This window comes from Diadema setosum, chromosome 18, assembly GCF_964275005.1.
Source record: "Diadema setosum chromosome 18, eeDiaSeto1, whole genome shotgun sequence".
Lineage (NCBI taxonomy): Eukaryota > Metazoa > Echinodermata > Echinoidea > Diadematoida > Diadematidae > Diadema > Diadema setosum.
In genome coordinates, this window is record NC_092702.1 from 31,820,297 (window position 1) to 31,846,270 (window position 25,974).

Sequence of the window (25,974 nt, forward strand, 5' to 3'; positions counted from 1 at the left end):
ACGCCCCTCTTGAATCTGTTGAATCCGTGAAGTACTTGGGTGTAACCATCACTTCTGATTTGAAGTGGGCCCAACACATCAACAATACTGTCAATAAAGCCAATAACGTCCTTGCATTTCTAAGACGCAATCTTCGCGTAAAATCTTCTGATGTTAAAGCCACAGCTTACAAAACGTTGGTTCGACCAATAAGATTGTTGAGTATGCTTCCACAGTTTGGGACCCATCTTCCAAGAACCTAATCCACCAAGTGGTAATGGTCCAGAGAAGAGCTGCGCGCTTCACTTTAAATCGCTATCATAACACCTCGAGTGTCACCAAAATGTTACAAGAACTTGATTGGACCACTCTGGAACAGCGCAGAGAAAATGACAGTCTAATTATGATGTACAAAATACACAATAATCTTACTCCTCTTTCAGCACAGGACTAATTATTATCAAACAGGCTACTCAGTTGACGAGAGCCTCGCAACCACACTCCTATCAGGTACCATATTCGAGAACTGAATCGCATCGCCATTGGTTCTTTCCAAGAACTGTAAGGAACTGGAATTCCCTGTCGTCAGAAATTGTTTCAGCGCCATCTGTGGGATCATTTCGAAACCGTCTAATGGTTGATCACAGTGGCTAGTTATTTTCGTCAAATTTTCTATGTGCTTGTAAATATCTGTAAATAAATTGTATTATAATGTAAATAGCACCAGTCTGCAAGAATCTTAAATCTATTGAAGGAGGCAGACTTAATCAGAAGAAGAAGTAGAAGAAGAAGGATTCCTCGTGTGAGTTGGGATGAGCCACTAGTCACTGCCAGTAGTACAGCTGCACCATGCAAACTTGAGATGGCGCAATCGCGCTTTCATAGATGATGTGTGCAGGATGTGTATGCCCTCTCTCCCCACCTATTCGTTCTTGTGGACCTTCATGTGGCGCGTAAGATTTCCAGACTGCGAGAATCTAAGGAGACAGATTTTACACTGGTAGGGCTTTTCCCCGCTGTGGATGCGAAGGTGCTTGGTGAGGGTTGAGCTGTCTGCAAAGGCCTTCCGGCAGTACGCGCATCGGTATGGGCGCTCTCCTGAATGTGTGCGCATGTGCGTCGTGACCGACGAGCTCTGGGGTGAAATGAACGGTGATAAAAATGGCTCATCGTCACCACATTCTTATCTAGATTCCGATTAAAATGATATCATTTTTACATCTTATAGTTTAAGCCTTCAGATGTTGAGAATCACGAGATTTTGTTGTTGTCTTTATTCATGCAAACTATATGATACTCCAGGATTAGGCCTACACTGTATCTGTCAAATAAGTGTAAACCCAGGGAAGTTTTCCATTTTCATACTACAACGTATCTGTGATTTTCGAACTTATAGGTGATACTTTTCATGATGTCATTTCTGTTTATTTTCTTACATAATTTCTTCAGTTCCGAAAACCAGTTTCACTCCAGTGTCAGTGATAGGTCATTGCTTTTCGTCAACATGTTTCACGTCACTATTCTTGTCCCAGAGACTATTTTCCTATTATCATTTTACAGGCAAATGTATAAAAAAAAACTCACATCTCAACAGAATTTCGTAGAGATGACATCACTATTCAGTTGACCCCATTTCAGACTTTTGTTGATTTCCTTCTTTATTTTCTTTTGTTTTCTATCTCCGTTTTGGATGGACGAAACCCACTCATCGGGTAAGATGTTTCACAGATGATGAACACTCACCTGTTTTAAAGAATAAGATAAACATTCTTCTAATGCTAATAAGCAGACGTCACATTGTTTTTAGCCAATTTGAGAGAACCGTTGAGAATGGTAAAAATCTGTTGGTGTGACTGGTTGCTAGCCGCCATCACCGAAACTCACTTGCGAGAACTGGCGGTTGCATATGAGGCATCTGAAGGGCTTCTCCCCGCTATGCGTCCTCATGTGCGCCGTGAGGTTGGCCGTCTGCGAAAAGGATTTGTTACAGGTCGGGCAGCGGTACGGTTTCTCCCCCGAGTGAGTCCGCATGTGAGTCTTCAGCGTGCTCGGTCGGGCGTACGACTTGCCGCATATGGTGCACTGGTTGCTGTCTGAAAGGAGGTAGGCACAGAGGAATTAAATAAGATTTAGAAGGTAAAGAAGTCGCATTAATATCACGCGGTAAGCAAATGTTTCACGCTTAATGGGATAATGGATTAAGGAGGTATTTTCTTTTAAAGTACAGGATAATGAATGTACTTAAGGTCAGAATCACCAGGTAAAACGCAAAGTAGCACCTAATCTTTAAATTGTGCTGTACAACAAAACAAAGAGGAAAACAATTTCTGCGCACAATCAGAAAGTTAATAACGACATTTGTAAGCCTATATTATATTGTAGCAAGAATAATTATCAAACATGACGACTTTAATCTAATACGGACAGAGATGTGTAATACAGTAATCTATTTTAGGTTTTTCCTCTTTCCCCATTACTGGAGCGGTTACCAATATGCCGTATTTTTGTCTTTGAGAACATCTCTATGGATACAGTCTTGAGTGATGACTGAAAGCACTCACTCTGAACTAAAGAAAAAAGACGAAAATGAATTGACAAATGTAAATATTCTCATCTTGAGAAAACAAACAAGCTACGCATCTTCTTTTTTTTTATGAAGTTTTCAATTACGGCCCCAAAGAAACTTTCACCAAAGTCGATACTTCTTTGATGGAAGCCCGTCTTCACTCAGCAATTTTCTTTGAATAAGTTTAAATTTTGAATTCATGTGCATGATATTTTATATACACGTCAGAGTTCCCCTCAAATCCTGCAGTTGAATAAATGCTGTAAACGGGGGATATGATAATCAATTCGTTGTAGATATAACAGTAAGTTGGAAACAGCGCTATCCATGGACGGATGTGTCGAACTCTGGGGTAAACAATCCTATTCCTTTTGATCGTTTGTTGAGTGCGTAACTACACTCAGAGTCATCTATAAAACCTCATGCCCTGTTATGAAAGGGTATGGGTTATACGTTTGCCTATTCTCTGCAATTTGGAACTATTCTGAACACTAACTGTTATTGACACAGATTTGCTTTGTAATTCGTTGATCTAACAACTTACTTGCACGATTTCATCACAAACTTTTTGGACGAACAGTGACATCTATATTTCAAAAGGTTGTCAAGTAGCTTTTCTTGGACACACTCGAGTGTGATTGGAATACAAGCGCCTAAATTCGTCGGCGTTTTGAACGAGGTGATTATTCGAATGTATAGGTCTTCCTAATCTTTGACAGCGAATTATCGGGAGGGGAATGTGGAATACCACAGTCACATTGATAATATAGTGTGTCTAAATTAAGCTTCTATTAAGAGCGTTCACAGAGATGTCATGTGACATTTAGAGAGATTTTCTAATAACCTTTTTTTTTTTTCTCCGAGGACTTAGCAGGGTAGAAGATTCTACGATACATCTGAATTCACTGCTTAGGAATTCACTGACACTCCCTTCACCTTTTCTATCTCCAACACTACATGGCCCTGTCACAGAGGCGTCTTGGTTGGGAGAAGAATGTATGGATGAATAATAATCACCCTTTCAAAAGTGATATTATTCAGCTTTATTTGATCATTTGATGACAAAGATTGACCACCACGTCATATTATGTTAACAATAATTTATTGTGCATTATAGGCGGATATTGTGTTTCACTTTAATTTTCTATATTAAATGTTTATTCCTTCATTGAGAAATATGAAAATAAATTGACTTGAATTGAATTGAACTGTGTTCAAATTAATGTACATTTACACATTCAACACCGTGTTACGCTGATATGAGATGCATAGAGAATTTATATCACAAGATATCTTTATGCGCTATGTCTGTCCGTCCGTCTCTCTCACTCTACACACATACACACACAGGTGTCAAACACACACATACGATATATGTATTTGTATGTTTACAACCATATTCCTTCAACAAGATCGTCATCCTTGCCTCTGTTTTTGATTGAAAGGTTTTTCATCACTTTCACCAAAAATTTACTTAAATATGCATGGGACAGTGTCTAGGATGTATATATGCATGCCGTCAATATTTTCACGGTGAGCAGAAGAAAAAGTCAATGAAAATTTATTTTTTAAAAAGCCTACTCTACAATAGTCTGTTCTAGCAAAGATTATCGCTTGATAAATCAGTACTGATTCTAAAGGACTCTCTTACTTTTCTTGTGTTCGTTCTTGTTCTGTTTGGATCTGACTTGTACCATCCGCCCACAAAAGTAGAGGGGAGGAGGTGGCGGTGGGGGTGGGGCTGTCTGTTGGGACGGATGGTGGTGATGACCACTCCTCCAAGTCGGTGGTGTCGACGTATACGGTAGTGGAAATCTGCTCTCGTCGGCCGAAGAGCGCAACTTGGAGGCGTAGTCTTCGTACGACGCTCCGCCCATTGAGGTGGGCGTGGATGCTGCAGGGACGAATGGTGACGCTTGGTGGGGGTTCGGATTGGCGGAATGCGGGTGGTGGGTGGGATGGTGGCCTGGACTGTGGGCGGACTGTGATCGAGCAGCTGCTGCGGAGGATGAGTTCAGGTAGTTGGTTTGGTTGTGAGGTAAAAGATCGGCGCAAGGCAGAATACCAGCTGTTCCATTCTGAAAGCAAAAACAGGATAAACGTAGACCTGACAAATGATTTCTTAGTTTTCACTTTACGACACTATTCATGTCTGACACTAATTGAGAGACCAATTAATATTTATTATGAATAAATGATGTTTAGATTATTGGCTAGAAAAAACACTTAGACCCGAATTCGCGAAGGTGATACAAATGAAACCATGGTTTAAACCATGGACAAAAACCATGGAGCGCCAAGTGTCGCATGGAATATTTCTTTACGAAATCAGTCATTTCGTCAATGAAATGATTATTTTGTAACGAAATGACAACATTTTGTGACTAAATGGACATTTCGTCCACGAAAATGATAATTTCGTTACCGAAACGGTCATTTTGTTGACGAAATGACCAATTTCGTAACGATGAAATGTTCCATGCGACACTTGGCGCTCCATGGTTTTTGTCCATGGTTTAAACCATGGTTTCATTTGTACCATCTTAAAACACTTCAATGAAATAGTACAGAGCATACCATTTTAAGGAGAATTCAAAGTTTATTTGATAAAAATTGGGTTTGGAATGACTGAAACATCCAAAAACAAAGTAAAACAAAGCGATCGTAATAAAAGGTGGGTCCCACACTTTATTAGAATCGCTCTGTTTTGGATGTATCAGCCATTTCAAAACCAATTTTCATCAAGTAAACGTTGAATTCCTCATGGAATTATGCTCTTTCATATTTCATAAGAGGTTAGAAAAATGTTAGAAACCTGAAATTAGGTCTCAACCAAAACTAAACGATCCCTTTAATTTGTTTGTTTTATAATACACTGTCAAAAAAGAAGGAAGTTTTCAATGGTAATGTACATTGTATTCCGTCATGCACAACTAGGGTAACTTCATGCGGCTGAATTGACCTTGTTTAAATGTCTCAATTACATGACTCCTAGAATCATGAGTTTTTGTACTAAAATGATTTACTTAGAGACGATGTTATTTCGTCGACCACTACATTTTCAATTTTGTCGATGTTTATTTTTTTTTTTTCGTTATTTGTTTCGGATTTTATTTTTCAGTGTGTGTGTGTGAAGGGGGATGCGTGCCGATGGGGATCAGGGTCGTCCCCTCCCCCCCCCCCCCCCCTCCGGAACCATCGCAGAGTTATGAGTTTTGTTGTGATTTCATTTTTGTTATTTTTAAAGAGCTTATTTAACCCCCGGTTCGGCGCCCCCTTATCATGTAGTAATTTGTTCCTGTTCACACCTGTAAACAGATCTTTGTCGTAGACCCCTTTGGATCTAAAAAAAACCTACATTTACACTTCGTGAAGTATATCCAATCACGCGAAGGGACAGGATAACGCAAGAAAAGAAAGACAAAAACAGAGAAAAGCTTTATATCACCATGGACCTGGGTTGGAGCAGGGAGGTGGGACTGCGCCTCACTTAAGGTGATAGAAAAATTGACGTTTGCTGTGGATGTAGAGTCATGTCTTCATGTTTGTAAACCTTTGCTATGTACTGATCTGAAAGTGCTCCAACAAACCGTTCAACAGAGTCTCATAGCCTGTTTCCATTGATATCTTCGCTTAAGTGCATGGACTACGTCTGCAATATAGAATTAGCACACAATATAAATCGCGTTGTTGATATCAAAATTGCAAAATAAATGTCTCCATGCTTTTCAGTCCTCGTCAACTGGCATGAATTAATATCCACTTATAAGCCACCAGGTATTCATGAAAATTATCACACACCGAACGCGAAAATCGATTGCTCGAAAATCGATAAGGCAAGAAGATTGGATGTACGGAACATTCTGCCTCACTCCACACAATATCATGTCATACTTTGTGTAGGCCCCTACATTGCAACAACAGCTAGTGCCACAACAGCCAAGATATAAACGCGTATGGTAATGTTTAATGCACAGAGTATATTGTGAATACTTTTCCTGGTATTTTCATATCAATCACGTCTTCCTTTAGCATCAAAATAATCATGATTACCTTTTTATGAAATCCGTATGTATCAATAACAATTCAAGTTTAATCAACAGGAAAATTTTGATCATGTTCTATATAGAACATGATTATAATTGACTATTGGACATTCATTTAGTGACACATTCACAGGGGAACACTTACAGTGATATTACAGAACAGTGTGATAGACAGTACATATAAAATCCCCATGTCCGCTGTCCATCTGACGATTATTGTTGACACCTATAGATGATGTGTTCCTTTAATGTTCGTTAGAATCACAAGGATATGTAATCGTAATGATTTATGTGGACGGCACCATTCATTAAAAGACACAATGTATAATTAAAGGTACTGTTTACCATTGGGAGCAGTGATTTAAAAAAGAAAATGTGCGAGATATCATATTTGATGCATATGTGTAGGTCAGTTGTATCACAAAACATCCTACCATAGAAAAGATTTGTGATAAATCATAAAATACTGTATAAGGAGATATCACTATTTTCCCCGCTAAACCATAACTGTAGATGGTTTAGCCTAGAAACATTTTTATCATAACTAATGTTCATATTTTGTATATCTAACAATACTAAACATTGACTACACTGGTTCAATTTTTTTTTCATTGGTTGCTTCTATCCCTAACTCACATTTTGGAACTAATTTGAAGCACTAAAGCTGGGTTTTTGTTTCATTTGCAAATAATACATAATGCCTTTAAATGGTGTAAAACCAAGGAGACATGCAGTGAGATTTCATCGGCATCGGATAAACTCAAAATACATTTATTCATTTAACTGTTAATTTAACTGCTATTGTTAAGCGTATCGGAAGCTCTTGCAGAAGAAAATAAGTACGGTCTGCTCTTTATAACTTGATGTTATCATTACTATTACTATACAAGAGAGGAATGCTATATATGGAACATAAAATTTTCACGTGTTTTCACGGAAATATTACATTTGCCATTGTTACTTTTTTTCCAATGACATGTATAGTGTTGTTTTTATATATTTCAAGACCCTTTTACTTTGGTTTGTAGAGAAACGATTAATACGAAAAATAAGTATGTTAGGCAAATTAAAGAAGTACATATTGATAGCTTTTGATATTGGACAGGTATTGAATTTAAGAGCAAATATATATTTATTTTCAGCAGGATGATACACAAGAAAACGTACATTATTTTAATCTACCACCCATACCTTATGTGCGCCTCAAACAAAATAATGTGCTTTCAATCCCTGAAAGACGAATTCAAATATATGTAATGCTGCGGAAAAAAATAGTGATTGCTTGGAGGGGGAGGGGCCTGAAAGAGCCTCACATACGTATACACACACACACACACACACACACACACACACAGATACACATACACACAACACATTGATATTGTGCCATATAATATACACCATTAGAGTGAAATACCACTTTAAAAATAGAGTAAAACTAAACAAAAAAAGGGTCCATCAAAATTAGATAAACAATGAGTAAATTGACACGGTACAGTAAAATTGGTCATAACTGATATTATACAAAGGTGTGATGATTTATGACATCACCCCACCTGTCTTTCATTTATTTGCCTTCGAATCTTCATGGAATTTTTCTTTTTCATTTTTGTCAAAAGATTAAAAATCATTGTAATTCTTCCCATTGAATCGTAGAGTAGTAATAGTGTCGGTATTATCTTGTATTCAGTTGAACATAATGTCTACCACTTTTGTTTAATTGATCTCACTCTGTTACTATAGCTCAACTCTAAGAATATGGATATATATATATATATATATATATATATATATATATGTATATATATATATATATATATATATATATATATATATATATATATATATATTTTATTTCATCGAATATTCTGACATACCGGTGTTATATCTTTGGCTATCCGTGGAGTATCAATACTCATCAGACTGCTAGGTTTCTGCCATGAGCCGCCGTACCCTTGCTGTTCGCCTCCCTGCATGCCGTAACTGTCCCGAAGTAATTCTGTTCGGGCATATCGAAAAAAAAAGTTTAGATTACGAATTGTTTCTCACATTTTCAACAGATCATTCTGTTTGGAAGAAACTCATCTTCTTCTTTGCAAGTTACAACTTTATGGAAACTTTGCTCGTAAGACGTATTCTCAAATGCAAAGTATGCAACATCCTATCAATCATCAGTTGTAATTCATTGATTCATAAACCTCGAGTTTTATTTCACTATAAAGTCATATTTTGAATTGATTGATTGACTAATGTGGTTTATTGAATGACTTGCACAGTAGATGGAACATAGCAAAAATATAGCAGAATTACACAACAGTCATTCAATATTGTGTCAGGTGTACTCTTCATTTTGCTTCAGTTTTTGATGGATGGACGGAATTAGATGCCATACTTAACTGAAGTGAACTGAACACAGCAGTCAATACGCTGAATTGCTGTTCACTTCACAATTGTATAAAATCGTACACAAAAATCTTAATTATGAATATAAAAACCTTGATAATAAACACATACCCATCTTTACTAGCTAAAACTTACAAACTGTCAAAGACACTGAAAACAAAATACAACAGTGGAACATAAATATGATTCGAAATCAATTATATAATGATAACATAAGAAACCATGTAAGCATTCTTATAAAACGGACGAAAATGTAAACATTCAGGTGTGATGATTATGACATCACCCATGTAAACACATTGTAAAGGGCCAATAATTATAGTCAGGCCTATATATGAATTCATACTTATTGGCCTCATTCCAATGAATTATCAACGATAAAGACGAAGTATTTATGATAACCGACGGATATATGGCTGCAAATTGAAGAAAATATTGAGGAACGTATAACGGTGAAACTCAATCATCTTTTCTACTTTTTCAACTAAGAAGATACAGGAATGAAATGAGTTAAAGAGAAAACCAAACCCCCTAAAAGAGTCTAGATTCTGATCCTAATTTATCTTTCTCTTCTTCATGTGAAGAGGGAGTGGATGAAATAGTTCATCGTCTTTTTTTTTTTCAGTCAAGTACTTTACCTTAGCGAAAATGTGCAAACTTAACCTAAGATTAAAGGGTGGAATCCCGTATAGAACAGACAGCAGGAAGATACATTTTAGATGTCTGATGTAACACCTTATTTCAGTTTGATTATAAGTTACTTTTTTTTGTTTCCCATCATTACCGGTGTTATTATAAATCAGACAAAGTCAAAGGGCAATTCTGGACCAGTTAAGAATTAGTCTGAAAAGAAAAAAAAATGATCACAACCGTAAAAATCTGGTAAAAATTGATGAGAATTAGAGGTGTTGTGAAGTTTCGCTAATTTTTGCCAAACAGTTTTCGAACAGTTGATATGAATACAAAAAACGAGTGAGCTGATGACGTCATCAGCTCACATTTTTCTGTTGACTGATAAATGAACGGATAACTCGATTTTTCGGCTATAAAATATAAAACATGTTTTTCCTGACTGACTAATTTCAAAGTAATGATCAGTCAGATATATTTAGCTTGAGACTAGCCATGATTATGTTTGAACAACAAAAAAGTATAATATTATGGTTTTATGTACAATAATTATACCAAGTTGGGGGTGACGAATTATCAACTCACTGAATAGCATTATTCGTATGACTGTTCAAGAACAGTTTTGTGACAATAAGCGAAACTTCACAAGTTCATAGCTTTCCTATTTTTTATCCAATTTTGATCAATCTCTCAACGCTGTACATATCATATTGTTCTCTTTCTTGTTAAAATGACTTCTAAGTGGTAGGAATTGACCCTTAATGGAGTGACGACTAACCAGAGTAAGGTAAAACGGGGCCATGATGGGTGGCCGGTTCCGCTCCTTGGGGCATCACGGATTGATGATGGTGGTGATGATGGTGGTGAATATTCGACACGCCTCCTAATGAATAATCTGGCACCGGTTTCCTTGGTAACACCACTGGAGAATGGAGAGTTGGCATGTGGCCCATTTGCGGGGGTCTCGTAAATTCGCTCTCAGAGTATATGGGAATGTTCCTGTGGGAAAGAATGACAAGAGGTGGGGGTTGTCAATTCGCTCTTCCTTTTTTTCTGCTCAAGAGAACACTTTCAAGATGAATTGGTCCAATCTTAAGCATATTTCTTGTATCAGATACACTGGTACGCAACGTGTACTAGTATATCAGAGTATAATGTGACGATAGTGGGTATCATGAGAAGAACATTATCACGAAACACAAAGGCCCGAATCCACGAAGGTGGTACAATAATTGAAACCATGGTTTAAACCATAGACAATTTGTACGGAGCGCCAAGTGTCGCATGGCCTATTTCTTTACGAAATATGTCATTTCGTCAACGAAACGATCATTTCGTAACGAAATGGCAACATTTCGTCGACGAAATGATCATTTCGTTAACAAAATAAACATTTCGTCAACGAAATTGTCATTTCGTCGACGAAATGACTGATTTCGTAACGAAACAGGCCATGTGACACTTGGCGCTCCATAAAAGTTGTCCACTGTTTAAACCACGGTTTCACAACCACCTTCGTGAATTCGGGCCAAAGACACGGGGCTAAATACATACCCGTTCCGACACATAGATGCTTTTACCAGTGCATGTTTCAATACTGTATACGTTTCAAGACGTATGGGAAAATATAGAAGACACGGTTTTTCGTCATCGCTTTCAATTTGTTGTGTTATTCCTAGAGTAATTCATGTGTTAGGTGCTCGTCTGCATGCCAATTATAATCTTCGATACTATTAAAGGGAAAGAACCCTCCATGCTCATTTTTCTTTTTCCCCCTTTTTTTGGCGTACAAGTAAAATCAAAGAGGTTCAAGAGATGACGTAAAAACAGTCTTAATCCTTTTGAATTAATTTTGACGTCGCCATTCAAATATATTTGAAGTCAGTACCAAACTAGACCTGCTTCACATGATAAAGGGAGAAACTTGATTCATGTCTCATTGACCAGCCACTCTTTAAAGAAGACGATGTCTTTATTGTGGTAATTACTTTCCCCATCCCTCGTGTCCCTATATTGTAAGAGATAAGATGTGCATAATGTCAAAGACGCGGGGACGCGCAAAAAAAAAAAAAGCGCAAATATTGATGAACGAAAAATCAAAATAATTCGACCGGGCGTGGCTGGACACTAATTTGACATTAAAGAACTGAACTTGAAGATTATGAAATGTCGATTTTATTTGTCGGAATTACGCGGGAAAGTAATAAAATCGGCTTTCCATCAAGAGCCTATAAGTTTAAACACTTTCACAACATTTAATATTTCTGATTTACACTTCTGCGCACATTGCCTTTTGTTTTATATGTCTATTTCATAAATGTATAAACAAGCAAAATAAACCATGAAAAATTAATCCTCAGATTGCTCAAAGATGACGACATCTAGCACCTAGATCAAGTTCGCTCTCCCACTTTTGAATCTCCTCGGTAAATATCAAACAAACAGAGCAGTGAAAGTATTATTGAAAACAATAATGACAACGAAGAAATTATGACATTTCATTTTTTTTTAATCATCTTACAAAGCTCTCACTGACTTGACAACAAGTCCTCGCAAAATCTCCATGCTATGTATAGGATTCGATTAGAAATGGATTCAATGAGAGTCAAACCTTATTTTCTATTACAAATTTTGTAGCAATATTGAGAGATTTTGTTGAATAGATTTTTGCAAAGAGTCTTGCTAACGTTTTTAAGACAAAACATCATATTCATAAGTTTATGTACAAACAAACGCGGAAAGTTGTAAGGCGATATCTAACATCATCGGTGACACGACTTTTGATTTTGCAACATTTGCTCCGGTCTCATTTTCTCCAAGGACTAAGGGTTAGGGTTTGGGTTGTAATAGGGTTTTGTTTAGTTTGGATAAGGATTAGGGTTATTCTATGTCTTTGGGTAGAATTTATGTTTGGCTGAAGCAGCGTGCAGACATTTTCATGGGAGCAATTACCGCAGGAGGAAATGTCATTGAATCCACCTTACCATCCCATTTTGTCTGATTTGCATATGGGCTTGTGGTATCACAGTTTCATGAAAAATATAATAATGTGAAATTTGTATCCTTCTAATTATTCGAACCTATTGTTTTTATTGCTATCATAAGTATCATCATGACGATGGAGCCGATTTTTCCTTTCGATTAGTTCTAAAGTAACTCTTGATCAAAGTTGCATCTGCCTAGGACCGTAATCACACACACACAAATACCGAACAGATCTGTACACGAGGAGACACACAGATTTAAGATAAAAATGAATGGATCTGTTCCTTTTTCTTCACGTGTTTTATGGCACTTTTTGCATTGAACATAACCAATTATCGTTCCCTAGTATGAACGATAGATATTTTTTTTTCTCACCCTATATCGGAGTTGCTTTGTCTCCTTCCGTAATAGTTGTTTCAGTTTGCATTGTAATTCACGCCTAGCTGTCGAGGTTTTGAAAAGAAGTGTAACCCCGAAAACTTGTTTTAGATTGAAGCTAGAATTTTGTCTGAAAGTCTATTCATGTGTTTTGACTCTATTCTTCCTCACTGCTCGTATCCATCTTCTGAAACAAGCTTATCAACTACATTTAAACGTTCAGAAATACCTTTCCTCAGATTAATCCGTCTACTTTGAGCCCATCAATGCATTTCGTTAATTTGCATTACTCCCCAATACTATGACGGACCTTGGGAGCAATTCGTCTGTATTGTCACTCCTTAACAAACACGGGCGCGTTGCAAACCGCTTGACATGTTTACGAAGAGTCTGTTCTTATTTCAGAGCGACAAACCAAACATAAAAACACCCGCAGGCTGTAACATTACAACAACGGAGAGAATGTGAAAAAAACCCTGATTTAATCACCGAGGCAGAAAAAATATTAATTCTCACTAACAAATCCTCAACTATTGTGAAAAACAAATTATTTTCTAAGTCTCCTGCACAACGTTGCAAAGGGGGAGGATGGAAAGAAAGGGAGCATTAGAAAGGGTAAGTAAAAAGGAGTAAAATCAGTTTTTCACCAAATTGTATAGAGTATATGGGCGGCTATTCATTGGTCAGGGTTTGGAAAAGGAGACTTAGCAGGGATTGTAGGCGGGTGATGGGATGAGGGGGGAAAGGATAATATGGCGGGAACAAGACGGAGAGGACTCGGCAACCTCATGCGCCCCAGGCGAGAAGCCTCGGCAAGGAGCTGAGGACCAGTCTTAATCTTTAAACAATGTATCCACCAGACCCGCTGACTCCATAGTTCCCCTTTGTTTGGCTACCGAAGAGGTGGACGGTAGAGTGGATGTATAAGAAGCGTCTCGCAAACTTATGTCGAATATTTCAGTGTCTTCTTCAAGCAGATAATCGCACACAATACCGGGCTTCTGTTGTTACTTTCTAACTAGACCAATGAGACAAGAGCTCGGTCCGCCGCTCTCTCCTCGCTGCGGCAAACGCCTCCGCACGGGCACGCCTTCACTTAGAGCGCAAAACGGGGTCGACATAAAGCTTGAGGAATCCATGAAACTGACGAGAAAATTCTGACTTTGAAACCCTTGCAGTGAAGTGGCGGGCTTCTTGTAATCTATCCAAAATGTTGATGTAATTTAGGGTAAAGATAAAAATAAATAAATTAAGGCTTCCCTTTACCCTTTAGAAGGGAAATCGGAAGTATCATTAATGTCTTTGATGCTTTTGTTTACGCATTATTTGAACTCGGTCGTCATGGGTTTACTGTCAAAACCCATTATTGGATAACTGTCCTAAATTGTGTGACAGTGCACAGTGGTCCTTAATGTTATTCTAGCCATTACTGTATGTTTAGTAGAAGGTGTTTTTTTTTTCCTGTCAACAAGATCGGGAAATGAAATTGTAGTTTTCATCCTACGATTACAGAAAATTCTAAGTTTATGTTGGAACTATAATTTTCTATCATGTCAATTTTTTGCTACGCAAGTGATAAATGGTTCTTATTTCAGCACCGGATGAAAGCTTCATAGGAACAGACGTTTAAATCTGGAAAGATTTTGATCCTCGAACTGCCTAAGCTAAAACTGAAGCAAACATTCCAGTGGAAATGTCGTTACGGCTCAACCTAATGAGGAAATGGGCTCCAGATAGGGTTGTTTGTTTGTTAGTTTTTCTTTTAGTGCGAGCGTTGCTTGACGTTACCCTGCAACAAACGGTCATATTTATCTTCATTTACCATGTCGTAACGAGGTCATCCCACCGGACCGACACTCGCGAGTCACACGGCCCACGAGTTTGACATTGAATAAAGTTTCATGAGTGATACAACCCACGAGTCATACATAGCACGTGATTTCGACATCTAGACAAATATGGTCAATGAGTCCGACACTAGGCAAACAAGACCCAGAAGTACGACACGAAGCAAAACAGTTCCACGAGTTCGACATTATAGGTAAAAACGACCCAAAAGTTCGACATTCCATCACGGAGCTTAATGTAGCGATCTCGTTGGCCTTGTTTGTTTAGTGTCGAACTTATGGGCTGTGTGATTCTTGGGTTATCGGGCTCATGACGTGCACCCCTTGGTTATTAACCTTCCACTTTTAGGTTTAAAAAAAAAGAGTAATCGATACGGGAGTAAATTTGAATTCAAAACCCTTTATAACGTATCTTTCCTTACTTTACATCTTCCTCAGGCACGATATACTTGCAATGACTTTGGCTTGATATCTACGATTGAAGCATAAAACTGCATCCGCTGAAATCAACAGAAATATCGACGCGCTATTCGCAAGGAGATATCTAAAACAAATCGAGACTTAAATGTACATAGACTAAAGCACTAATACTGGGTGGGCCACAATATCATCTTCCACAATCCACATATTTTGACATCTTGTTTTACCACTATCCCCGCAATTTTTTTTTCTTATTTCGAAATATTTTACATTTTATTGTCATAATTATAGTAGCAACAAATTTGATAAATGTACATTTATCATTTCTTGATCCGTCCATGATAATTCACCATAATAAAAGAGAAGTTTGATCACTCAAACGTTGATCACTCAAACGTTCAATTGCTTTGATGCGGAAGCCCACAAGTTACAGAAATTCGAAAGAAAAGACATTTTCCCTGGAAATATGACGAATAGAAAAAATGCGAAGGCTATCGGTGCGTTGGTCAGTGTGATGGATATTGTATTGGTCAGTGGGCACCCCCGGTCATACCTCTGATTACTCGTGAACTTTTGTAACGCCACAATAGTGTAGAATGTACACTTATTGTTGACCATCGTTGATGCTTGTTATATTTCCATTCATCTGGAGTGACCATCAAGGAATGGTTCAGAGTGCTTTCATATTCCGGCGTCTTTTCGTACCTCTGGTATTCGTCATTTTATCTCAGTGAGTAATGGTAATAGTGGGCTATTTTAGTACAATGCACACTTTGTATCGTTATTTTCCATATGTTTCTCCGAATAACCACACTCGGTTCTTGTTCACATTCTATAATAAGATCTTCCCTGCTTCAACAACCGATCGTGATGCAACGACGTGATACCCGTCGTATAAAGAGAGACATCAACTTTACTTAGCGCCAACTTCCTGTTCAAAAAACATCAATTAAATTCTTAGATTTTTGGACTAGGGAAGGACATTTGAATCGTCTTCATGGACAAACGTCTTCAGACAAGAAGTCCCTTCTTAAATATCGTTGATGAAATTCCTATACGAGTCTATCCGAATATCACTTCATGCTATCATGATTTCAGGTTCCCGCATTGTCATTAACTCCCCCCCCCCCCACACACACACACACCTTTATTGGCTAACATCGAGCCACCACAAAATTTAACATCCTATTGAATGTTTGAACATTATCATTAATCAGAGTACCAATGCAGGTCTAGCGCTTGTTCAGAACTGTTTCAGTCACTTTGTTTCAAGTAGCGCAAGTCTTTATGATTTACAAGTGGTCGAAGATGAATGACAGCGTTAACGTCATAAATCACACAGCAAAACTGTATGCCTCTTCTTTAGTTTAATGTTAATAATGATAATGATGATAGTTGATCTTTTTATTTTTATTTTATTTTTTTCTATTGATTCAAAGTGCTAATGGTTTACTATATAGTTTACTCTGGGTTTCCAAAGCACTACGAAGTCAGCACTAAGAAACCATTCTACCCAAAGATAAGCCTGCACTTCAGTATGAGTACAAGTTTTATACACGTGAGAGATAAAGTATTCCTGTGCATACGTCTTCACGATTTTGTCCACAATATCACAACATTTATTCTTCTTAATCAAACTTTGACGTCAAAGATACCTTTGGTGATGTTGGAAATGATAATCATAATTATAGATTGAGGACCTTGGCATTAGAGAAGAGTCTTACCTGAAAGATGTTATCACTCGGTTTTATACTGTTTCTGACTCACTGAAGCATCATTGTTGTGGAATCATATATTCGAAACAAACATGCAAGGAAACAAGTACATTTGAGTCATGCTCGAGTGTATTTTGCTGAACAAAATAAGACAAATCAAAACTCTTAAGATATCTATTGATTCGGACGAAAAAAAAAATAAGACAGAGCTTAACGTTTGTTGAACACATACTCATTGGCTGAGAAATTATAACATCGCCTTCCAACTAAAAGATGATAAAAACCGCGCATTTTTGTCATCTGAAAAAAGCCACTGCAAAGTTTTTTTTTTTTCGTATGTTTGTGTGTTTATGTCTGTATGTTTATTTCTTTTTGTTTGTTTTTTTCCCTCTGGCAACTTGCCTAGGTCTACTAGTTTAGGAATAAGATGTCTTTTATTAGGAGACTGCAAACTACAAATTTAGCAGTCTCCTCCACTTTCAACAACTTTGATTCGGTATTTGTCATACAAGTCACAACTATACAGTTGACATTATTTTCCTCGATTGCACTGTTATACTAATTTTGTGTCATTGTGTGAATTCAAATGTTTTTATTGCAATTTCATTTTTTATGAAATAAAAATAAACAAAAAGAAACGAAGATTATTGCTAGTACGGAATAGTTTCTTTGAAGTGATTAATCATAAATTTATTGATTACACTTCAGAATAATTTTTCAGAGTTATCAGATGGAGACGTGTGATTAACTGTGTCATCACCTCAGCCAAATTGCACTTTAATAAATTGCACTTATAAATTGCACATCAATTCTTAATGAGACATGTAAACTTTAAACTCCCATAAAGTTTCTCAAACTTTAGCTATTTTGATAATGTCTCTTTTCTCTGTAAACGTTTTTAATGGAATTGAGATTCTCTTCAAATAACGAGGGTACAATATCTTCATCGCCCAATCGCCATTCTTCAGACTTATGCCCATTAAAAGAAATATTAAATAGATTGTATAACACATTTCTGGAGATAGACGCAAGGGAGCATTTTACCAGGATATTTGCAAAATGGCAAGATTGACGGCAACATCATTCATTTTTTTTTGTCCTTTATAAAACTACATTTTCTCGTTTAAATGTCATTTAAATTTCATTTAAATTTCAATTTGCCTTCAAGACAGCGAGTCGAATTAATAAAATGTTTCTTCATCGACGGTATGGTTATTCTTTTGACTTAGAATGATGATTATGAGAACGATGGTTCATTCGTATGAATATAGCAATCTCAACATACTCTTTTCAGAGAGAAGTGACGGGAATGTCAATTTTGATGACTTGGAAGATCTTTTTTTTTTCAGAGTTTTGAATGGGATGCCATGTACGGATATTTGATATAGCAGCTGAGTCCATAGTTAAGATGGAGCATGAGTTTAGTTTGAAAAATATTGTCGTCTGCTACGTCTCCATTTTGTACACGAAGAAGAATTGTGCTGTCTGTAGCAGAGCAAAGACCAATATGAAGACCGGGCACATAACATAGAGAGCTTTGCAATTTACTATTACGAGTGGCAGCATTTATAGTTACCATGGCGTCGACCAATTAACCTTCTGCATGTTAATGATTGATTTAGCTCCTGCAATTGATTACTGCACTTGAAAAACAAAATCACGAAGTGAAGTGGTCCTCACTTCATGCAAAGAAAAAAGCATCGAATTTTCAGTCACCCCCTTGTGAACTTGTGAAAAAAAAAAGATTTGTTTTATCAATGTAATAAAATTACAGTATGCACGCTATTGAATTTAGAAAGCGCAAGTAAATGAAATCACTAATCTTATTTGTCGTCTGCGATGTAAAATGAAAATGCAATGCCTCGAAAGATTCACGTGTAATCTTTCAATTCAGCCACAGAACAAGAAACTCTTTTGGATTTGAAAGTTTTACGTGTTTCACAAAAAAAAGAAGGAATATTAGGAGCAATCACAAATCCAAATTACACGAATTGATGATGCTTTTGGTGTCACAAGTCTCCCGTTGACCTCATCATGAATTCCTTCAAACCTCATTTGTCAAAAAGTGAAATAAGAGGGAACAAAGTAAGTATCTTTTTCATTCTTAATTTGTACAGTTGCACAGCAACGACGACTTTTATTGGGAAAATTGTCGCAGTTGCTGAATTGTTTGATTCCTTTTCATTTTATTTCTTTCCATCATTCAATCAACGATAACTACAGTGTCACAGTGATGGGGTAGACATGATTATTACCAATTTTACTAAACTTATTTCATGCAAATTATTTTTTTTTTCACAGAACATAAAACAAAGAATTTAAAGATTATTTTGGGTATACCGATGTTCACTGAAAAATGGAAAAAAAGTTATAATCAGCAAATCGAATGTATGTAAAGAGTGTTTCCAGGCATGCGTAAAATGGATTATTTATGTTCTGAGAAGAAAAAAAGATGAAGGGTCCACTAAAAAATGAGTGGTCAACTAAGAAGCAGGGCTTGTAAATTGTGGTCAGCTGTTCAACCAGAGAGAAATGAATCATACACAAGCAGTATAAAACAATTAAGTTGAAGAATGAAATACGGAGAAATAGTGACAAATCAAACATGAGTCAATTGCTGTATACAGAAAGTGCTTCAGTCTGAAGTTTTATCTTTATTGCTGCCAGGACTCGAAAAGAATTTTACGAGCACATCATTCCATAGCATTGGACCTTGTTTGAATGTTGTTGACTTTCCGACTAATCTGGAGCAAGAGGTGGGCGAAATATTTGTAAAATATTGTTTTGGGAGTGAATACATTGTACTCTGGTTGAGATAACGCATTTTGACAAAAGACTGGCAATGCACCATGCAGATATTGTTGCATGAATGTTCCTGTTTGGAATGATATTATACATTGAATTTGCATTATTTTTGTTTCAAATAAGAGATCAGACTGTTTAATGAAAATTATAGAACTCACTCTCAACAAATTATCATGGATAGGGTATACGTTTCACATTCTGTTTAGATTATAGCGCTACGCGAGAAACTAAGAACTTAAATTGGATGTAACTAAGACGGTGAAATAATGATTTTAACAGAATGTTCTGGTATGAATTACAATTTCCGTTACAAAATGTATGTCCCAATCTTTCTTACAGACCGAATACTGAGGTTTTGTGATATTTAAAACTAAGCAATGCAGGAATTACGAGTTGGTTACAGTCTCCTTAGCTTATTTATTTTGTATACTGTAAATAATCGTCGGTGGCAATGTTACTATGCAGTAAAACCATGTGAGACCTTAAAATTCACTAAATCATCTCAAGTTCGAATTTGATGAAATCGTTCTACACTGTTTATCCAATTATGCTCTATTTGCTTGAGTCAACTACAAGCTTCAATCCCTTAAAATTCACTAAATCATCTCAAGTTCGAATTTGATGAAATCGTTCTATACTGTTTATCCAATTATGCTCTATTTGCTTGAGTCAACTACAAGCTTCAATCCCTTAAAATTCACTAAATCATCTCAAGTTCGAATTTGATGAAATCATTCTATACTGTTTATCCAATTATGCTCTATTTGCTTGAGTCAACTGCAAGCTTCATCTCTCAAGTGGGTCATTATTCGCGCCTTGCGTATAAATTGTTTACTTCACTATGATCATTTCAGCCTTCATGACAATGTATGATTACTACAAGATTTTACAATTATTGCAATTTCGTTTCTTTTCACATAGTTTTGCTGACCTTATTCTTTGTTACCAAGAAAGTGATATGAATATGTTTTTGTCTCCAAGGTACTCACCTTAAACCTCTGATGATACAGGGTATATTGTATATACATATATGTTTATGGATTCATTTTGAATAAATATACTGTTCTACAGTTCAAAATCTATACATACACTATTGTCTATTTGTTCGTTGAAATTAGTTAGGCTGCTGCACTGTCTAACAGACAAAGGCAGATCATTGTATAATTTGCTGCCATGATATAAAAACGTACCTTTACAATTTTGAGAAATATTTTCGGTAAATTCAATGATTTCTCACATTGTCTTAAAGAGTAATTGATTACTTTGTAAGTAAATCTATCACGTAATTGATTAGGTGCCATTTCATGAAAAGTTTTGTACATCATCCGTCGAATAAACATGAATTGTGCTGAGATTTTCTAAGTTTCCCAATTTAAGTTATCATGAATTTCACTTATTGTTTTATGATGACTTTACTTTGAGTATCATCCTGCCTGCTCTGTTCTGCAGTTTCTTTAACGTTTCTGCGTGGGCTTTGGCTGCTGCGTGCCAGATCATACCACCAAAATACCATCAGAATATAGTGGAATTACAGTGTTATACAGCAATTTCATACTTGATTCCTTGAGAAATCCTCTTATTCTTTCCAAAAACAAAAAACAAAACCCACCATCATCTTGCTGACCTTTTCACACAGTTGCCCACTGTGTAGGCCCCATTTTAACTCTGAATCAATTATAATACCTAGAGAGTTGTTTGAAACCTTGCTCCTTCAAGCCAAATTCTGCCTATTACATGTATGTGGTGACTCAGAGTAGACTCCATCCTTTGTACATACATTAAAATGGCTGAGTTCAAGTCATGCAATCTGACGTTGGAGGATTATCAGTTTGTACTTTGAATGTACGGCTCCTACACAACTTCTTTACACAATATGGCAATTTTATTATAATTTTTCAGACTCTTTTCGTTTTGCTCAAGGCAGAAAGAGAAAGTTTTTTTTTCCAATTATCTGAATGTCAAAATGACTTTTTTATGATGTGATCAACACATCAGTGTTCTATGGTTATGAAATAATGGCAGAGTCAGTGGTATCTGTATCAATTTCTCGATTTCCAGGAATTCAAAACAGATTGAAATATGGTTTATTTAAAGGTTTAAAATGTTCACTTTGAGACAACCGCTTACACATTTTCTTTGAAGTCCCATTAACAGTGGTAAGTCACAAATTGGATACCTATGCTTATTTTGTACGATTTAAAAACTTTTTTTTTCAAAAGTTACTGTAAATATAAACAAAAATATATTTCTAAGCGTTAAGCATGAATTGCATCTGCGCGATGGGCAATGAAGGCCTTTTTTTTCTTTTAAGTTCATCAGTTCTACTGCGAATAAAAGGTAGTCAAGGAAAAGATTGAAAAACCAGCTTTCAAAATACTTCTTGCAAATCAGAAAACTAGAATTGGATAATGTAATCCTTACCCACTCTTGGTATTCTCATAAATTGTTGAAACACCTGCCAGATTCACTTAGGTAATGAGCTGTGAAAATACCGTTGGCGTGTGCGTACGCAGAAGGGAAAAAAGGCACTTCGGACACGTGCCTTGCTTACAGTATCTCTTCAAAATTGCCTGCTGGATAATTATCATATCTGTTCGTTTGTAAGTGTGTGTTGTGCCAGAGGCCGAAATACTCTCTCTTTCTATCTCTGTCAGTATATACGTGTTTATATTTATATATATATATATGTATATACCTACATACATATATAAAATTGCATATCAAAGGACATGCCAACAAGGTGATAATGCGGATAGTTCGAAGGACCTCATTCTATGACATACTTGGCCCAGGTAAGGTGATTAGTGCTGTCCACCACACTTGACTAGCAAATATCGCACATATCAGGAGCATGCAGTTACTTTATTGCAGGTGGTTAGATGACCAGTGATGGATTGGAATGCACATGCCCTCTGCTGAATCTCAACTAAATACTGAATATAAGGCGCGCTGGCAAGAAGAAGCTCTATTATCGCCGTGCTTATTTGTTTCTTTGTTGTTGTTTTTCTGGGGACCTACCCCACAACACCTGCGTTTCTGTTGGTTCCCTCATACATTATCTGAATTTTCCAATATGATTATGACTTATTCCATACTGATTTAAATCCACTGTGTACCCTGAAATATTATGTAAACTTCAGTCAGAATCTTCAAATGTGTGGTATACTATTCTTGACCTGTAGATGTATGCTACAAGTGCACTTTGCGTGGAAAAGAATAACAAATGAGATGAAATGTCAATAACCTGTGCATCAATCATGGTATCTTTTCATCATTTTGGTATTGTTTTTGTTCTCTTCTACATACAATTATTAACAGATTAATTGTATATATTCATACATTGTTTCATGTTTGGAAAAAATAAACCTCACAAAAACTCCTTCATCATCGTCATGTGTATAAACAAATTGTAATTTTGCCAGTCTCTGTCTGTAGTCATACCATATCAAAACTTATAATGTTACTATACCAAATTTAAACTACAGATGTTATAAACAATTGATTAAATGACAAAACCGAAGAAAAGAATATGGGTTTAACAGTTTGATCGCAAAATGAGGGCTAGAGCAAAAAAATAAAAGAAAGAAAGATAAATAAATAAGAAAATATGATAGGAAAGTTTTAATAACAACTCCAAGAATGCTCCTTGCTATATAACGAGTGAGTTAACTATCACTGGAAAGGTTTTATTTTCCTCCAACGGATGATGGGCCTATATATTTAAAAATGACGCTATACCACATGTGTAATGAAACACTTCATATCTCCGCTTAATATTTATTTGCATACATTTTTTGGGGTTTATGATATTCTGTATTTGAATTTCATTCGATATCAGGCCCATGTTAACAATGAAATTAATATGAACAAAAATCAGCAGCTGTCTTCTTCTCTCTTGCGCTGCAAAATCTTATTTTTTCAACAGACAGTGTACTGGAAGTCGAAAAATATATTTCGGTTGTTGTTTTTTTTTTTAAAGCAAATCATACCATGTACAGCTGTATGCAGAAAATGCACGTGAACGCACACACACTCACACACACTGAGAAGCACGCTATGTATATTATATACACTGTAAGAACGCATTTACATTCTTTATATATATTACGTAAACATATTATAAAACGGGCGCATGAAGCTTTTTTCTCTCTCTCTTCTTTCTTTAAAACACAGCAACAGTGGGATGAACGCCAATATTTTGGACTTATGTACATATAATTAAAATATATATTATACATATGCATATATATCTAGAACACACACCCACTCAAATATATGTGAGTATATGTGCGTATATTTACATTGTATATAAAATCATATTACATAAATTTAGTATAGCTGGTCCTATGTATATTTGAGATTTATCGTGTTTTTTTTCAATGGCCTTTTGATAAGCGGTTGTTTTGATAAAGTTTTTGAAATCTAAATAGAAGTGGACATACCGTGGGGTACAATGTAAGCAAGAAAGCCGTATGTCATCACAGAAGAAATCAGCACACGAAAATAAATGTATATAATATTGGTTTAAATCTACCAATATTTCATTACACTATTTAAAGGCACCTGTCTAGGTACCGATACCAGTCATTTTGACTGTGTATGAAAAATATTTTTGAGGCCAGAAATATTTCTCTTGGATTTATTTTTCTAATTTGGTATAGTCTTGACGCTGAAAACATGAAGTATGTTTTATTCGTATCGTTTTATTCGTATACGAAGCGTCCTAGCAAGCTAGGACGCTTCGTAGAACATTTTGAAGAACAGGCAATATACAGTCAGACTGTAAAGTCAATTTTCACAAACACACACTCACATACACATAGAATCAAATGGAATGGCCTAGCTACAGTATGTACGGCAGTATTTCAAACAGATATGTAATAAGAGACAGGTACAATGTGCGTACATAGCAAACCATACTTCTGTAGAAAATCAACCACTTAGTGAAGACAGAGGAAAATCTGTGTAGGATTGGCCACTCACTTCATAGGCTGTGCCCCGGTGTTGTAGGCGCTGAAGTGCACAGGCGTGTGGTTACTTTCGTACCCTGACAACGGAGTGTGCGTCTGGTGAAGAGAGTGTGCGGTCAGCAGCGACCTCTCGCCTACCGCAGCGGCCGGGCTCCTCGGTCGATATACCGCTGGCTCTGCCGGTCCAGTGCTTGGGTAATACGATTTTTCCATACTCGAATGTTTCTTTTTCTGATTGAATGTTAATCTGGAATTACCACTGTAATTCATGCATTGCACAAGTGTTTGATTTTTTGCTTTGTGACATTCTGGTCACTTGCTTTCCCTCTGAAAACACACAAGAGCATGAATCACGGGTCACGTGTGCCCGTATAAGGAGGGAGAGTAATTTAGTTTCTCTCAAAATATTATGCTCCGAAGTAATGCCCCTCTATGATCTAATTAAAAAAATTGAGTTCCAGTTCCATCGTATCATGAATTTTTCCGGAATTGGGAAAGTAATTCAAAACTTGCAATGCGTCCAGCAACATCTGCACCGTTTGTTGTCTCAAACAAACCAACGTGGGCCCTGTCGTGTAGCGTTTTGGTTGTCGAATCTGATAGCGGTCCATTCAAAGTCCGTTAGCTGGGAGAGTGACCACTACGTACGTGTTGACCACTATTCATCCAGGCGATCCCGTTACACGTAGCTCGGAAAAAAGTCGGCATTGTCCTCTGCTCAGAGAAAAATAAAAGAGAAAAAACAATATTCTTATAAGGCAGAGGGCCAGGGAAGAGTCTTAAGCGTGCCCCGCAGTTAGTGCTGATAATCCATCTCTCGAGAACGGCTTTCAGAACATGACGCTTTACTCCATATTCACTAGAAAAGCTTCTGTATTCTTTGATGAGTTCTATCACCCCATTCAATGCGGTCCCGTCTTCAGTGCCGGGGAGAGATTTTGTTCACAGGGTCTCAAGACAACCAAGTCTTTAATCCCCGATTCAGGTCCTGGATGGGTCCTTTGTCACCAACAACTTGTACCGACTGGTGGTAGGGGAAAGGATTAGTACAGTCACACTGGACTGCACACGCGGGGCTAGATTTGGTAACGGACCTGTGGAGTTAGTCGAGCTCCACCGGATCTGAATAACAGAGAGAAGATCACTAGTTTGTCCGATATGGTACATAGTTTTCTTTGCTTATTTTTCTTTCGAAAGTTGCTGTTTTTTTCTCAATAGGGAGTGAAGGAA

The 25,974-nt window shown here is 36.8% G+C and overlaps 1 protein-coding gene across 1 annotated transcript; it reads right to left on the reverse strand.

Annotated features, from left to right (window-relative positions):
* Window positions 1–901: 901 nt before the first annotated feature.
* Window positions 902–24,957, reverse strand: LOC140241339 (uncharacterized). The gene is made up of 7 exons (XM_072321071.1): window positions 24,758–24,957; window positions 10,403–10,623; window positions 8,516–8,590; window positions 7,251–7,255; window positions 4,197–4,623; window positions 1,864–2,072; window positions 902–1,114 (listed from the first exon to the last, which is right to left on the reverse strand). The coding sequence occupies exons 1-7, from the start codon at window positions 24,955–24,957 to the stop codon at window positions 902–904; spliced, it is 1,350 nt and encodes a 449-aa protein (XP_072177172.1).
* Between the last annotated feature and the right edge of the window lie 1,017 nt (window positions 24,958–25,974).